This window comes from Gavia stellata, chromosome 1 (assembly GCF_030936135.1).
Source record: "Gavia stellata isolate bGavSte3 chromosome 1, bGavSte3.hap2, whole genome shotgun sequence".
NCBI classification, from domain to species: domain Eukaryota; kingdom Metazoa; phylum Chordata; class Aves; order Gaviiformes; family Gaviidae; genus Gavia; species Gavia stellata.
The window spans coordinates 105,388,506-105,404,911 of NC_082594.1; the positions used below are offsets into that span (position 1 = coordinate 105,388,506).

General features: G+C 42.2%; 1 protein-coding gene across 1 annotated transcript in view; it reads left to right on the plus strand.

Annotated features, from left to right (window-relative positions):
* Positions 1-16,406, plus strand: part of APP (amyloid beta precursor protein) — a 238,051-nt gene that overhangs the window by 71,310 nt on the left and 150,335 nt on the right. Inside the window, exon 3 of the mRNA XM_059824454.1 lies at positions 4,861-4,990. Coding sequence (XP_059680437.1) covers positions 4,861-4,990 — 130 coding nt within the window. The remainder of the gene's footprint in view (positions 1-4,860; positions 4,991-16,406) is intronic.

The window sequence follows — 16,406 nt, forward strand, 5'->3', positions numbered from 1 at the left end:
CTGGCAGAGGTTACCCAGAGAGGCTGTGGAGTCTTCATCCTTGAGATATTCAAAAGCTGTCTGGACACAGTCCTGGGCAACCGTCTCTGGGCGGCCCTGCTTGAGCAGGGGAGTGGGGCCAGATGACCTCCAGAGGTCCCTTCCAACCTCAACCAGCCTGTGATTCTGTGTGGATCAGGGCGATCATCAAAGGTGGCTAGCATCATTCATAGGACATGTTTCCAAGTATCATTGTGGCGGCTGAGTAGGAGTATCCTTGTTTAGGCATTTCCTGTGTTAGCAGAGAAACCTCTAGTAGTGGGTAGGCTGCTTGGAGAAGCACCCTCGAGGTCACAGTTGTTCAGCCTCCACACTCTCAGCAATTCAGTCTTGTTAGCTATTTATGTGATAAATTTAAGACACTCATGAATTTTAATTTCTGAAGGTGGTTGTAACCTGCAGCCAGACTTGGTCATACTAAACGGACTATTCCTGAAGTCAAGCACTTCCTCTGTGCAGGATATGTGATCTCATCATTGATCTTTGGCTATTCTTTGAGCTCCTTCCGATTTATCCAAGTCCTCCCGAACCGCCGCCCTCACCTCTGGGCCCGGTATTCGTGTGTGCCTGGGAGCTGTGCCTCCCTCTTGCCTGCAGCGTACGGCGAGGAGCTCATGTTGGCCTGTGGCTGTCATCCGCTGGGGCAGCTGGCTCTCCCTGAAATGGTCTCCCCGTCCCACGTGAGTGGCCGGCGCTCCCTGTGTGCGAAGAGCCTGGGGCCCCATCCACCTGCGCCGGTCATGCCGAAAGACCTCTCGGCTGCTCCTTCCTTCTCGCAGGTGGGAGGGGCGGCTGCTTCATTGCTTTAATCATTTTCTCTGCCTCCCAACTCTGTATCTTTTTGTTTTTCCCAGATTTGTTTCAAAATAATCCCAAATCTCCTGTTAGGTAACACACATTCAACGAGGTTGTCGTAATGCTGTCACCATTGTATCATCAACACCTTTGTATGTAGACGGATCAAAATGCCCTTTCTTTTATTAAGCACATCTACGTTTTAGTCCTAAATCCATGTGTCGTCAGACTTGGTAATGGTAAACACGACTGTAAACAAGATTACATTAACTCCTGAGTAGCCTGAGTGCAGAGGCTTTTTAGACTTTTGTTTCTGAAGTCGGTATATAACGAAACTTAGTAATGAAAACAGAAGTAAGTGAAAATCTAGCAGTAACTTTTGATTGCCAGTTAAAATTTTTAGATTACGTTGACTGCTGTTTCATCTACCACTTCTTTTAAAATATATTAAAGGAACTACTCTGCAGCAAGTTACGATAACGTTGAAAGTTTGGATCTCCTGTAACTTTCTAGAGCTGCTCGCTCTGACTCTTTAGAAGGAGCAGTGGCTCATTAGGGACACTATAAATAAACAGGAGGTTCATTTTTCTGTGCCACTAAGTAGGTCCCACTTCAATTCAGAGCAAATACCTTACGTAAGTCTAGTGAGGGGAACTGTGCTCAGCGCATACGTGTTGCTGGCATTAACCTATTGATAATGAAATTCAAAGCCTGTTTTCTCTTGTGAAGGGTGGACGGAGCTTTGTGTGAGCTGTCGAAGGAAATTAGGAGTTTAGTAACTGATGTAGAAACAGAAGAAGAGAGTTCTTTGTATTTCTTCGTCCTTGTGTGCTTTTGACAAATACTGTTAACTACTTAAAATTTGGTCCACTGTACTAACCAGAAGTTAAAATGGTGGTTTTGGGAAATAGCAAAAATAAAAAAGATAGGTTAAATTTTTCCCCCTCTAATCTTACTGTTTCAATAAGGTTCTACAGTAATAGTTCACTCTCACTCATTAGAAATCCGCCTCAGGAAAGCAACTAAGTCTGTCTTTGTTCTGATGAATCAGAATTCTATGTTCTATCGTTTTAAAGCTATGTACATGTTCCTGTGGATACATAAATTGCTTTGAGGGTTTTTTCTAATTTCCTTTTTTAACATTTCAGTCCAACCATTGTGAAATTTTTTTTTAGTTTTTTTTTTTTCATTTAAGGCATTTACTTCCTCTGTACGTGACAAGTGACACTTAACCCTGAGGAATGTTAAAACGTCCCCGATGAGAATGTGTCGGTGACACTGTGATATATCAAGCTCATGGCTTGTGACGGCATCCAGTATTATGTAACCATGGGCTGTAATTATTCGGGTGTGATGTCTGCAGGTGTATGAACTTGGAAGAGTGCAGCATGACGATGGTAAGGGCAGTGTCCAAAGAAAATCAAATCTTTCTCTTGCATCTTGCTTGTTAGCTCTTGAGACAGCTATGGTGCCTTGCGCTGCAATATTTACACAGCATTTGAGGTGTGAAATTTACCACCGCAGTGACATCCTAATCCATTTTGGCAGTGCTGTGACAAGAGTCAAGAGCATGAGCATGCGCAGCCCTGTTTGGTAGAACTGAGGAGACCCAAGGGAAAAGATAAAGAGATTGAAGAGGATGGGGGAGCTTTCCTTGAATTTGCAACCTTGCTGTTTCTGTTCGGTGTTCGGTATTTGATGCACCGATGGAGCAGGGGTAGCAATAAGTTCCTCTGGAGCCACTTTGTGTGAGTGGTGTAAAAATGGTGGTATATTTGTAATGTGGACGATGACCATCAGCCCTGGACACCTGCTGACAAAAAGAACGAATCTTCCGAGTGCAGGAAACTTTCACGCTTAAGTTTTCAGTTCTACTCTGTGGTCTTTTCCTGAAGGGAACAGGATGTGTGATGGGCTAACATGGAAGGTTGCATCTGAAGCCTCTGCGCACGCTTTTACCATCAGTCACAGTGAGCTGAGGGTGCTGTCAAAGCTAGCGAAAATGTATCAGATGGCTTCTGTGAAGTACTTAGGCAAAGCAAGAGGTATCTGATTAAAAAATGCTGTTTTGTAATAGACGGCAAGGTTGATGTTCAATCTCTTTAGCATAAAGTGCATTGTTTAAGTAGCGTTTCTTTCTGTAGCCATTTCCTTGGCATTGTTACTGTACCTGTCTTTGTTTTGTGCAGTAAGCTGTTAATATAGTCCAATTTTACAATTATACTAGCCCCTTCCTGTCTCTTACTTGGGAAGAACTTCTTACTTTCATTATTTCCAATCGTGCTTTGATTACTTTCTGGTGGTACCATGGCTGTGGACCAGGCCACATTCATTCAAAGACAACTGATCTCAAATCTCAAAAGGCTGTACTGTTGTTTAGTAGTGTCTTTTAAAGCTTGAAACTTTTACTTGAGCTGCAGTTCAATAGCCTGCTTGCTTCATTTTTGCCACAGTTACATTTTAAACCTTCAGTCAGGGGAGTGCCAGGGGGCACTGGCCCACTGGGATGCTGTGAGCTTAGGGGAGATACGTGATTGAGATGAATCTTTTTCCCTGGGGCAGGGTTGTCAAGGTTCTTACGGTGGTTTTCCAAGCATCAGTTTTGGACTCCCAGAATTCTCCCAATCTCGACACAGCTCTCTTTAGTTGGGATTGTGTTCCTTTTCTGCAGGGTGTTTTTGGACCATCTCCAATTACTTATTTTTCCACAGGCTTGTTCCTATTTTTTTTTTTTCTTTTCCACTGATAGGTATGAGTAGACTGTAGTTTTCAGTCTGCCTAAATCCTCAGACCTGACATAGTCAGAAATTGGTAAGGATTTCTTGAGGAAGGGCAAAGGAAAACTAGTCCCATCTGAGTTTGATGTTAGGGCTGTTAGATTGCTGATTTGAAAAATCAAAAGTGAGAGCCATAGGCTGTGCTAGCAACTGGTGTGCTGCGATGAGAGTTGGGAGTGCGGAGTGAAGCAGCGGCGGTTGAGCATCCACACTGGGCACGCTTTGCAGGCTTTGCTTTGGTTAGCTCTAGCCTGGTGGGGTGGGCTAACCACCCATTTATGTGTGCTCCAGGAGCATGTCTTCCCGTTCAGTTTTATCCATGAGGAATCCGGTTTGTGTGCTCTGTGAAACCCCTCCACAGCGTGAACCGCAGTGGAGTGTGAGGTAATGTGCTCCCGATGAACCGAAACACGCACACAGATGCGCTCGTAGGTGCTGACTGGGAGGTGGGTCTGCACAAAAGGTCAGTGGCAAAGACCTGTCCTGGGCAGAAGAGTCCACATAAGCCATTACTGACAGTAAAATTAAAAAAGAGAGGTGGGATAAAGGGACTGAGGGAGATAAAAAGCCCAATATGTAGATTGATTGAAGTTTTGGTTTGCCAATGAATTAGACATTCAGTTTGCTGGTGGCGTGGTTGTGGGTGTAGAATTGTATTGCAGTATTAAGATCAGACAGGATTTTGATCTCGGCAGTTTAGGGAAGTTGGAAGTAAGTTTGTTTCGGTGATGTAAACCTAAATCTGAATAACTGATTCAACAGACTGTTAATACTGTGCAGACTGCAGTGGGAAAGAATTACGATGTTTGTTAAAATGATTGAGATCAACCTAAAGGCATGCTATTCATTTTAGATGTATGGAGATTAGGCCCAATATATGCAGTTTTGCAAGGACAGCGATAGCCTAGATGTGGAGGAGAGGGTATTTTAGTCAACCATGAAACACCTCTTAAGCTGATCTTTAGCTTAGGCAAGTATAACTGGCCAAGTTATATTTTGACAGCCAGCTGTTACCACCATCGTATTCTGAGCTGGCAGCCATACATTTTTACTGATGAACAAACACAGCAGCTTTTCAGGTAAGTGCACATACTCATACCATGAAGTAAATAAAATACACAGCAGAAGAGGGAGAAGATAGGAAAGTGAGTATTATATTGTGATATCCGTGTTACAAACGTGTAACAATATTGCATGACCCAGAGTGCATACTTGTGATCACATTTGTCTTTCACACTTTTAACGCTAGGTCTACCCTGAATTACAAATCACCAATGTTGTCGAAGCCAACCAGCCGGTTACAATCCAGAACTGGTGCAAGAGGGGATGGAAGCAGTGCAACGGCCATCCGCATATTGTGGTTCCCTACAGGTGTTTGGGTGAGTGACTGAGTTTCAGTCTGTTTTTTCCTGCTCTTTGGTGTTTCAGTCTCTTCATAAAAAAGATAGGGAATCTACATAAATCTCTTTTAAATCTCTGTATTATCATCTTCTCTCTGAGGTGGGTTTTGTCCAGTTCAGTCATTTGGGACTGCCTTAACTAGAGAGGAAATATTCCTGCTCTTCCCTATACTATTTTCATGCGTGACTGCAAACCAGGCTTCTGCTTACTCCCCTGATTTTTGTCATTATTATCTGTCCTCTCCCCTCTTTCCCTCCCATATAGAGATGCATGTGTGCACCCAGTTTACAGGTTTTTTTTCCTTATAAGCTATCCATCTTTCCCCTAAATAAATACTTTTTTTTCCCTGTTATTTTTTGAGTATTTAGTAGTTGGTCTCTTACTGTGAAAGACAATGGGAATCCGTTTTTATTGAAAGCAAGCAAAAGCTAGATTATGAAGTCCCTTATTTCCTTCTGCAACTTTATTTCTGTAGCAGTTGCTTCCTGTTCTCTTCTGTGTCCTTAGTGCTTTGAATGGATTCACCAATTTAAAAGGGAGGTTCAGTCCTTTTTTTTTGTTAACCTTTACTTCTGTATTAACTTTCTGTCAGCATTCAGAAAACAGAATTGTATTTATTTGTTGTTTTTATTAATATTCTAGGCACACCGTTTTCTTGAGATTATTCCATGAGCTATTTAAGTATGTTGCTTTACCAGTGCCATTTGAATTGTGATAAATTGGTTGCCTAGTTTCATGTTTATATGCTTGAGTTCAAAGTTGGAACTTGCTTTTCTACTAAGCCAGGGCACCTAAAATGTTGTGTGGAAAGCAACTCAGGCCAGTTATTAATGAAATAAATAATGAAAGAAATCCAGAAAATAGGCAGTCTTTCTAGAATTTTTGTTCATTGTGTAGAATAGGTAAAACACATGGCACACTCTGCCTGATGCGCAGGCAGTGAGTGTGCCAACTTAAGAAAGATAGGACTGCAGAGTAACTAACAAGCACACTACAACTATGGTCAAAGGTGCCAAAACAGCAGATGTACAAATCCTATACTAAGAAGTATCAGGGAATTTTATTGTTCAGTAAAGTTTCTAGATCTGATGTTTGTACGGATACGAACTAGGTGTTACTACACCTGCAGTGTATTGTTGCTGATGCTGCTGCGGATAAGTATGATTAGTTTATTCTGAGCAGAAGTGTTCAAGGAGAATCCAAATTCAAGACTTTTGATGGGGGAAAGGACCTGCCTCTAGTAATACGAATCCTGACTGAGGGAAGGAACCTACTGCTTTTTGTGTGTTTTCCAGACTTCTACGTGAGTTGAGTTGGTCACTTCCACTGAAAGTTTTAATGCTGAAAGGTACATGCTCTTCAACCCATTTGTTGCTGTGTTTTCTTTAGTATTCCACAGTCAAGATAAAAACATCAGCTTGTAGCGTTGATACACTTGTAGAGCCAGATAAGCAACTTGTTAGAGGTGGGGTAGAACTGCAGTCTCACCTAGCTTTATCATGATTTATTTGATCAGATTCCATGTGAGTGCAGTTGCACTAATTAGAGATGTGACAGAAGATGATTAGACTAGTGGAACTATAAAAACTAATTTTTATTATTTATTGTATTGTCATCATAAGCAAAGCTCTGAATTATGATCAGGGAACTATTATGTTCAGGACTTTCTATACTTACGTAGATTTGGTCAGAGCCCTGGAGAACTTACAACCTAATTTAAGATAAAAGACAATGTCATCACAAGAGCAAATGAATATAAATTGGCCATGAATAAATTTAATCTGGAAATTATAAGGAAGTTTCTGCAGGAGTAAGGCTCTCCAACAGTCTTCTGGTAAAAGGAATAAGAAGTCTGGTAATTTAGAAGGAAGTTCATAAATTTATGAACAGGATTATATGCAGTTCCCTGCAGGAGTGAGGAACCGGACTTGGACTTTTAAGGTGTCTTTCCTGAGTTGCAGTTTTGAATGAAAAATTACCAGGAGTTGAATGTCTGCTATCTTAGGTAGCAAGGTAGGCTTTGCTTGCTGGAGGCAAAAATTTTTAAGACATTTAAGCACCTCATGCCTATTAATGCTTTGCCCTTAGCTCCTATTTTACATTTTTAAATCCCCCCATATGCTATTTTTTGTCCGATTTCCTTGTAACTGAGGCTTATGCAGTTGTGTCTGCCTGCGTTTGTCATCCTTCTCCTATACTGCCATTCATCTTTTGACCCTGACTAGAATAAAACTAATAGAAACAAAAGCCTTAGATACTGATGTTCCCAAGAGGTTACTGTGAGAAGAGTGGCCACATAATTATTTCCACTGGATGAAAAATGGTGAATGTGGCCATTATCTGTCATTTCTCCATCAGCCAGCCATCTGCATCAAGCGGGGTAGACTGGAGTCAGGGAGCTGATTGAATTCAGTCTGTCAGTGTCTCATGGCTTTGACAGATTATCTTTTTAAATAATTGTATGCAATATCATGTTGTTTGGATTTTTATCTTGGTAACTAATCTTGTAGCCTGCACAAACAGCTCAGTATGGGGATACTGATTTTATTAGTTATCACCATAAGCAGGACTATGTCTGTCTTAGAATACTTTTTCCTAACTCTTGTTTATTACAGAGTTAAGGAGTCCTGAGAGCTTTTTTTCCCCCCCTGTATCTCCTGCTAATACTTCTTCAGTGTTAAAAGATTTTTTTTTTTGTAAAAAAAAAAAAGCTCGAACTTGCCTGTCAGCTCTGCGTTTCCCTCCGCTATCTTTGGTGTGATAGCTGCTAGTGGGCAGTTTCAGAAGTTGGGCACTGGCAGTGCCCATTCCTCAGTAATTTTAGTGCAAGTAGACACTTGATGTAGACCACCGTTAGATCCATTGACTCTGGTAAGAGTTAAGATGCCAAAGAAAGTTTGGCGGTGGGCAGCTGATTGCAGGGTTGAGTCTTATAAATTTTACTTCGCTGTGAGAATCACTTTCAGTATCTTGAGTCAGCTTATAGTTCCTTCCATCTTGACATTTATTTTCCACAGAGGTGAGAAACAGTGAGTGACAGAAATGTGTCTGCTTTCAGGCCAGAGCATCTTCACAGTCCATTTACGTCCCAGTCTTCAGCTGAGGCTTTCCGAAATGTGTAGAGAGCATATCGCTATAGCACTTGGCTGCTCCATTAGTTTTTTCTCTGAGACTCATGCACGATGGTATTACTGTAGCTATTTGTAGCAGTATACTTTAGTATATTGATCAGATTTATTAGATTACACAGCTTCATATTTTCTTTTCTTAAGTGGATGCAACTAAAGCATAAAAGCAATAATTTAAATAAGGCAAAACGAAAGCCCCTTATTTGAGTCAGCCATGTGTCTTTGCAGTGACCACGTAAATATGCCCCCTAAAAATGTTGTAGTTGAACCCAAAGAAGAAAAGCATTACTGGTTTAATTTAATTTTAAGATATGATTTTGTGCCTGTGTGTAAGGCTTCGTGATATTCTTTAAACTGCAAGCTTTGAGAAGATACCCTCCTGCAATAAATCTGATTTACTGTTGTATTCCTTGCATGCTTACAGGGACACAAGGGATAACTGTACAGTTTCAGTTTGTTGAAGAGGGGAAACTTCTTGTGAAAAGGCAATTGTTGAGTAAATTTTAGTTACCTTTCTGAACACACTGAAGGCATTTGCCTTAAAACTGTCTTTATTTTTATCTTCCTGCTTTTAGAAAATGACATCTTCCAGCGTGCGCTTATTGTGGTTCAAAGCTATGTTGGCCACCTTATGACAGAAATAGGAATCTAGGTGCATATTTAGGTCTCTTGAATGATGCTGTCAGACTGCTGTCTTCAAGGGAAAAAAATATCTGGGATTTGAGGGGTTTTTTTAGTAATACAAAGATGAAAGGGTTAAATTATGCTATTGAGTGAGGAGTGTGCTGCTTGACATAGAGCCATGAAATGTGTTTTTGGTGCTCAGGCAAAGATGATGAGGCATGAGATGTGCTGGCGGAAGAGTGAAGATCTGCAGAGCTTCCTTGGCACGGTGTTGGGTGTGCGTGCTGACATCTTTGCACCTGCAGCACGCAAAAAGCAGGTGCTTTTGAGACTGAGCCCTTCAAAATGGTGACAGTAAGCTTGCTGTGGGGCATGGGCTGCACGGTTTAATCAGGCAGTGCCAAGAAGCCCATGATTTCCACTTCATTTATGGAGACTGTTCTTGAAAAACATCCTGGCTGCAACCCTGGCCTTGTTAACGTTGGAGGGAGATCTGCCACCGGCTGCAGCAGGAGGGCAGGATTTCTGCCTGCGTTGGGGCACCGTGGGCAATAAGCCGTTCTGGTTTGCTCTCTCCTCTCTTCACTCCTTGCCTGAGGAAAACCAGCTGGCAAATTTGTGCAGTGTGGACTGTGAAATGAGGTAATTCACTCTGTGTTCCTGGCTGGCAGCAGGAGCGGGCATCCTTGTCCCAGTGCTGTGATTCTTTGAATGCCTTGGATAAATGTATGCCTATACTTTTCTGAATAGATAACATACCATTTACCGTTGGTGAAATACACCCCAGCGTAGCTGCTCATTGTGCACCGTAGCCCTGAAGAGAGAGGAGAAGCTAAATCACGCACGTGTTAGTGGATCGATCTGTGGGCATGGCAGACAAACAACTGCGAGGTGGGGTAAAGGGGAATTACCAGGGCATTGATTAACTGTGCTGTGTAAAGTGCTTGCTGGCATACTCACATGTGACTCTGTTTTGTTATCCCATTAATGTATGCTGCTAAGCACTGTATTCAGGCAGTGTTTGAAGGATCCAGATGTACTGGAATATCATTATGTATGTAGCCTCTGTCAATCAAAATGTGATTACTTGCAATCGTTTGTTCGTAAACAAGTGGATTAGGTTCTATGACAAGTATATTTTGCTGTTTGGTTATGTAGTGAAAAGCTGGCTTCTGTTTCTGGTTTTAACAAAAACATCCTTGAAAATATTTATTAACTTGTCATGCTTTATTACTCTAACAGCTTGTAAAGTTAACCACTTGTTGATGTCAGAAGAAGAGGCATACTCAAGTTTTGATCTGCATGCCTAGCCAATTATACCAAAGAAAACACCAAGGTTATGCCTGGAATGAATAATTTAAATAGAGATATGTGTAATTGACAGTTCTTTTGGTTCATCTGATAGCTTACTTGCAATTTTAACTGTGCGATTTTTTCACACAAGCATGTGAAATGCCTGTTTACTTCTGCTACATGGCAGTACTTGCTATTTTTTTTTCCTCTCAGTTCATTGCCTAGTCCACCTATTTCTGACTGCAGTAGCAAAGTTTCTCTTCTGGATACTTTGGAAGCACTTTCCACTGGCTTTTCTGTGCAGTGCCTAATCAACAGAAGGACATTAAATAATGATCTCAGAGTTTTCCTGTCCCTGCTAGTTTAGCTATCTGCCTCCAGCTTGCCTCAGTCTCCACTGAGCCATGTGTGGATGCAGACAAGCCTTACACCACACTCTTCTCCTAAAATAAAAAAGTGCACTTAGTTTCAGCCTACATGACTACATCATGTCTAGTTTTTCTGACAGCGCTAGCTGACAGGAAGGAGAGGATCTCCAAAAAGACTTACAATCTGAATTGCTTAGTGGGGATACCACGGGTAGAGAACTCCTAGGTGCAATGAAAGGCGCAACTATTCATTGGGAGAAATATTTCATCTCTCTTCTTTGCTCCCTCACAGACAATATTCCTGCCTACTAGTGGTATTTTTGGTATAGTGCTGGCAGGCAGATGAGAAAACACTGCCTACACAGGCTAGGCACATTTTTTTGTGAAACTGCAAGTGCTGCAGGGATAACGAGGTGTCCTAACACGCTGGCTTCCTTCCACTGCAGCAAAGCCTTGGCAGGTGCTCCCTGCCCAGGTCCAAAACCATGCTTGGCTGCACACCGGCAGCTCTTCGCGTTGTGCCGGCAGTCAGTTTTCTCCTGTTTCTGTGTCCTTGCGGCTGAGTTAATTGCGGCAAGCTTTTAGGGCCTCAATTCATCAAGTGTGTTCTTAAATGTGCTTCTGTGCAGTGGTGTAATTAAGAGCATGCCCTGACACGCTTCATTGAATAGAAATGGTTTTCTGTATATACCTGAACTCTGTTGGCCCCGATTTTATGGTCAGCTTCTGTAATAGAGAAGAAAGTGGCATCAGTTGGGTTACTGATCATTTGTACAAACAATAAAAAGTTTATCTTTTTGTTATTATTCTAAACAGCTGTATTCCCTCGTGGTTTATAACTGCATCTTTCCAAGTATTTTCTTTGCAGAGCAGGACTGTATAAACTGTTAAAGCGGCTTTTGGTGTGTTTCAGGGGACAAAATATCATCAGCTGGAGGAAGAGGTGGGGAGTGGGCGGAGAAATCCTGAATGAGATTGCCCACCAGTAGCACAAAAACTTCTTCAGGCAGTCACAGATCTGTTTCTGGATTCTTCCACCTTCTCACTTGAGCCAAACATTGCTTCAGCTGTTGGTTTAGCCAAATCCTAGCTGAAGGCTTGGAAGCCTTCAAGTGAAGAGATAAAGCAATATTAGCATTCTGGTGGTGACCAGAATGTGCCTTTATGTATAACTAAAAGTAAATATAAAACATATTACTTTTGTATAATAGAAGAAATAAATAGGAACTTAGGTAATTATGTGCATTTTTAGAATGTACACGTTTTACTTGTTTGCTAACTGCAGTAAGGTTTTAATAAGAAAAGGATTTGTGGAACACATCAAAACACAAAAACTTTTTGAGATCTTGAACATAACAGCTCTGCAGATCTACTCTTAAAGCAGTAAAAGAATTCCTTATAGGTAAACATTGAAAATGAGGGTCTTACTTGTCTCTTTACAGTGGACAAAGGCAAGCAGAACAGGTAGTGTATATACTTCAGGAACAGCTCACAGGAAGCGGTCACTGACATGTGAAAGTCTTCTTCATAGCTATCTATTAAATACAGCATTACAAATGGTAGTAAATACTGTTTCTGGGTTTTTTTTAGATTCTTTAGGAGCCTGAAAAGATAAATCGGTTTTCTGCTTGAATGACCAATGCTAGCTGGACTACGTTTTCTGCCTCTTGTAACTCTGTCCAGGCTATCTGAGCGTGTTAGGGATTAAAAGCAGCATGTTCCTGCTTTTTCTGCAGTGCTTTATGTATGTGCTGGTTTTGGCTGGGATAGAGTTAACTTTCTTCATAGCAGCTAGTATGGGGCTGTGTTTTGGATTTGTGCTGGAAACAGTGTTGATAAAGCAGGGATGTTTTAGCTACTGCTGAGCAGTGCTTACACAGAGTCAAGGCCTTTTCTGCTTCTCACACCGCCCCGACAGCAAGCAGGCTGGGGGTGAACAAGAAGTTGGGAGGGGACACAGCCGGGACAGCTGACCCCAACTGACCAAAGGGATATTCCATACCATGTGATGTCATGCTCAGCATATAAAGCTGGGGGAAGAAGAAGGAAGGGGGGACATTCAGAGTGATGGCATTTGTCTTCCCAAGTAACTGTTGCGTGTGATGGAGCCCTGCTTTCCTGGGGATGGCTGAACACCTGCCTGCCCATGGGAAGTAGTGAATTAATTCCTTATTTTGCTTTGCTTGCCTGCGTGGCTTTTGCTTTACCTATTAAACCATCTTTATCTCAACCCATGAGTTTTCTCCCTTTTACCCTTCCGATTCTCTCCCCCATCCCACCTGGGGGGAGTGAGTGAGGAGCTGTGTGGTGCTTAGTTGCCAGCTGGGACTAAACCACGACAATATAAAATGAGTTAACCACAAAAAGTAGTGCTGAAAGACTATTGATAAGGTTAAAAAGAGTTCAAAAATTAGGAAAGGGGGAAGCTAAGGTGGCCTCCTGACCATAGTTAAACCCTTCCTGTGCAAGGGGTACCAGGGAGGCTGCAATTGCATGCAGTCCCCTCTGCCTGCCCTGCCTGTCCATGTGCGCCTGAACGGGCTGTTCGGTGTGTTCTTCTGACCTCCTGGCTCAGCTTCTCCTACAGCCTTAGTTACTGCTTGCCACTCGAATCCTGCCTGAAGACAAAACTACTGTTCCTCTCAGAATTTTCTCTAACCCTACCCAAGCGCTTTGGAGACACAGGTTTAGTTTCATAAAGGTCATAAGGTGAGGAGTGTCATCCCTAGTGTGTAGTTGGAAGGCTGGAGAAAAGTTGGGGAGAAGTTTCAAAACCAAAAGTACCTGTTGATAGTCGGGCTCCAAATAGTAAAGCGCTTGAAACAGCATGTACGTGTATGTGTGTGTATGTACGCCTGCACACACGGATTCTTTATGAAGGCATCTATGTATATTTGGTGTTGATAGGTGTGTGCATTGACACACGCAACCTGTGAGTAATGCATGAAGCCACTGCATAAGTTTCATAGCTTGTTCATTGTACACATCCAGCTTTTGGCACAGACAAACCAGGAACTTTTCATCCGAGCATCTTTGTAGTGTCACAGAGCTGATTCATCCTTTTTTTTGATGTTTCCTTCAACATACAGTACTTAATTCTGCAATGGGAAAATTCTGCTAATTACAGGGTGTTGTTTGCTTAGCCTTTTAGGAAGGAGAGATGGGGAGAGGGAGAGAAAGGAAGTGTACATCTTACCACATGTCATTAAATTGATTTGCATATGGAGCATCTTCCCACAGATTTCTATCACCGAACTGAAAGCAGTGGTAAGATCTCATCCTAAATACAGTCTGGTCTCTGAGGAGGATTGAATGTTGCCAACAGATTTGATGCAGTTGTTAACTGCAAAGGAAGGGTTGGTGATGGGAATCACTGGACATTTCTAAAAGGTGCCAGGGAGGATCCTGAAAATGCATTTCAGTAAGCCTGTCTGGGGTGGTGGTGGTGCTTTTTTGAAGTGCTGAACACCTGGAAATATTGGACTTGTCAGTGAGTATGATATTGAGGAAGAGGCTCTTTCAGTTTTTTTTGAAGGAGTAGGTAGGCAAATGGATAGTGTGTCTAGTTTGATTTTTTTCAAAAGAAATTTAACAAGGTCCATTACCAGAAGCTATTAAAGAAATTAATCTACCATGGAATAGAAGAGAAAACTCTTACGTGGCTAAATAAGAAGAAAGATAAAAAAAGGCAGGAATTAATGGTCCATCCTCAAGGTGGAGAAAGGTCAACAGTAGAATCTCAAGGGATCAGTTCTTGTGCCTGTGACATTCAAAATATTTGTGATTTGGAAAAGAGGGTAAATCGTGAGGTGACCCATTTGATGATGACGCTAAGTTATTCAGGGTAGAATTAATAAAGGCAAACTACGAAGAATTTCAGATGGGTCTTTGATATTGATTGACTGGAGGTAAAATGGCAGGCGCAAATTGGTGTAGTAAAGGCGGTGTACATGAGAGGAGCACAAAATAAATTAATCTTAGTGCATACAGCGATACGGTGAGTAGCCTCTAACTTCTCAGGACTGAGACCTTGGGTATTAAGAGCTCTGTGAAAACATAGATTCATTACTGCTGAAAAAGCAGTGTTAGGAATTGTTAGGAAAGGAATGGGGAACAAGACATAGAACATAACTGTACTACTGTGTCAGTTACGGACTTACACTGTGTGCAGTTCTGGTCTTCCTCATAAGAAGTATATAGTAGGAATTGAAGGGTTTAAAGAGTGATGGTGAGTGCTTGAAGTATGACATGGCTCCCGTAGAAGAAATGACACAGTAGATTAGAACTGTCCGGCATAGAAGGGAAGATGCCTGGAGGCTCTGACAGTGCTCTGTGAAGTCATGGGTAGCTACCCATGGAAGAGAATGGATGAGGAATGGACATTCACCCTCTCTTTCACATTGAGACCTAGGGTTATTAAATGAGACTAGCAGGTTTCAGGCTCCAAGCAAACAGAAGTCATTGTATAGTTGTGTATTTTGTTGCACAGTGTATATATGAGCACCTCATCCCTCTGCCACAGAGTCTTGTGGATGCTGAGAGTCTACAAAGGTTCAAAGCCCAACAGGACAGTTCACTACAGGATAACTCATCAGGTGTTAGGGACCTTAGTCTTGTGTTTGTGGAGGTGGTGGTGAAACATTGTTTTGGGGAAATACTGCCGCATGCTCTTCTACACTTTACACCCTTTTTTGATGTTGTGTTGTAGGTACCCACTGTTGACCACTTGACCTAAAAGGTTTTTTTGGACCGAGACAGGCGTTCTCATGCTTACGTGGGTTCCTTTCCCGTATCAGAGTGCTTGTCATCAGACTCCTTAGCCCCATCCCCTCTAACCTGCTGCTCTCCTGCTTTTCTTTATCTCTGAGGGCTGCTGCCCCTGTCCTGCTCTTCTTACTGAGTCTCTCTCTCCAGGTTTTCCAGCCTCGCTCCCATCTTGGGCTCACCAGGCACTACTGTCTTGTCCATCACCATGCCACTCAAGTCTCCTTGCCCCCAGGCACTGATGTTTCTTCATGTCTCCTTTCCTTCTGAGTAATGCTTTTCCTAGCTTGGCATCCATCTCCTCCTGTCAGCACGTCCTCTTCTGCTTCTTCTCAGCATCTGTTATCCAAGCCAGTTTTACTTGTGTCTGCTTCCCAGCTCTTCATCAGCTCTGCCATGCGTCTCCTATCATCTCATTTCACATCTCACTTGATGCTACCTGAGCCAGGCAGATAGAGGGAGACCCTGTGATCCTTCCTGGGAGCAATGAGTTCAGTCTGTTCTAGCACAAAGGCAAGGTAGCACTTAAGGGGGGGGGGGGGGGGGGGGAAATACCCTTCTGTCACAGCAAAAACATGCTCTGGGTTCTGAGCGGCAAGGTGTTTGTGCACACCTATCAGTACTTCATCAGATGTAAAGAAAGGTATAGTTGCCTCAACTTAGCTTCTATTTTACATTTTATTTTTCAACAAATAGCAATAAAATTTGCTTTATTAAAGTGTTCTCAATTATGACTGTTACAGACACAGACTGAGGGCTGATTCTGACGTTGCTTCATTTGTGTTGAAGGAAGAGTCTGTTGCTCTGTTTGTCAGATGACCTAACTGCTGTGTGAATACTCTTACACCTTAGCTAAACTGAGATGAGTTTGTGTTGTATAACAAAAATGGTCATTGCTTTCCCCTTTGGTGGTATCTGATGAATGTTTTAAATGGTCTTTAATTTGCCTTTTTCAGTGAAAAATGCAGACCTGTGATTCCATGTTGCCTTACAGCTGCATTTAATTCTTCTTTTAAAACAAACAAAAAACGCTCACCTTAAATCCTTAAGATTCAAGAACACCTTAAGGGGTGTTCCTCTAAAAAGGTGACACAGCCGAAAGCTGTGCTGAAGTGCCTCTACACCAATGCATGCAGCATGGGCAGCAAACAGGAGGAGTTGGAAGCCACTGTGCTGCTAGAAAGCTATGACCTAGTTGCCATTACTGAAACTTGGTG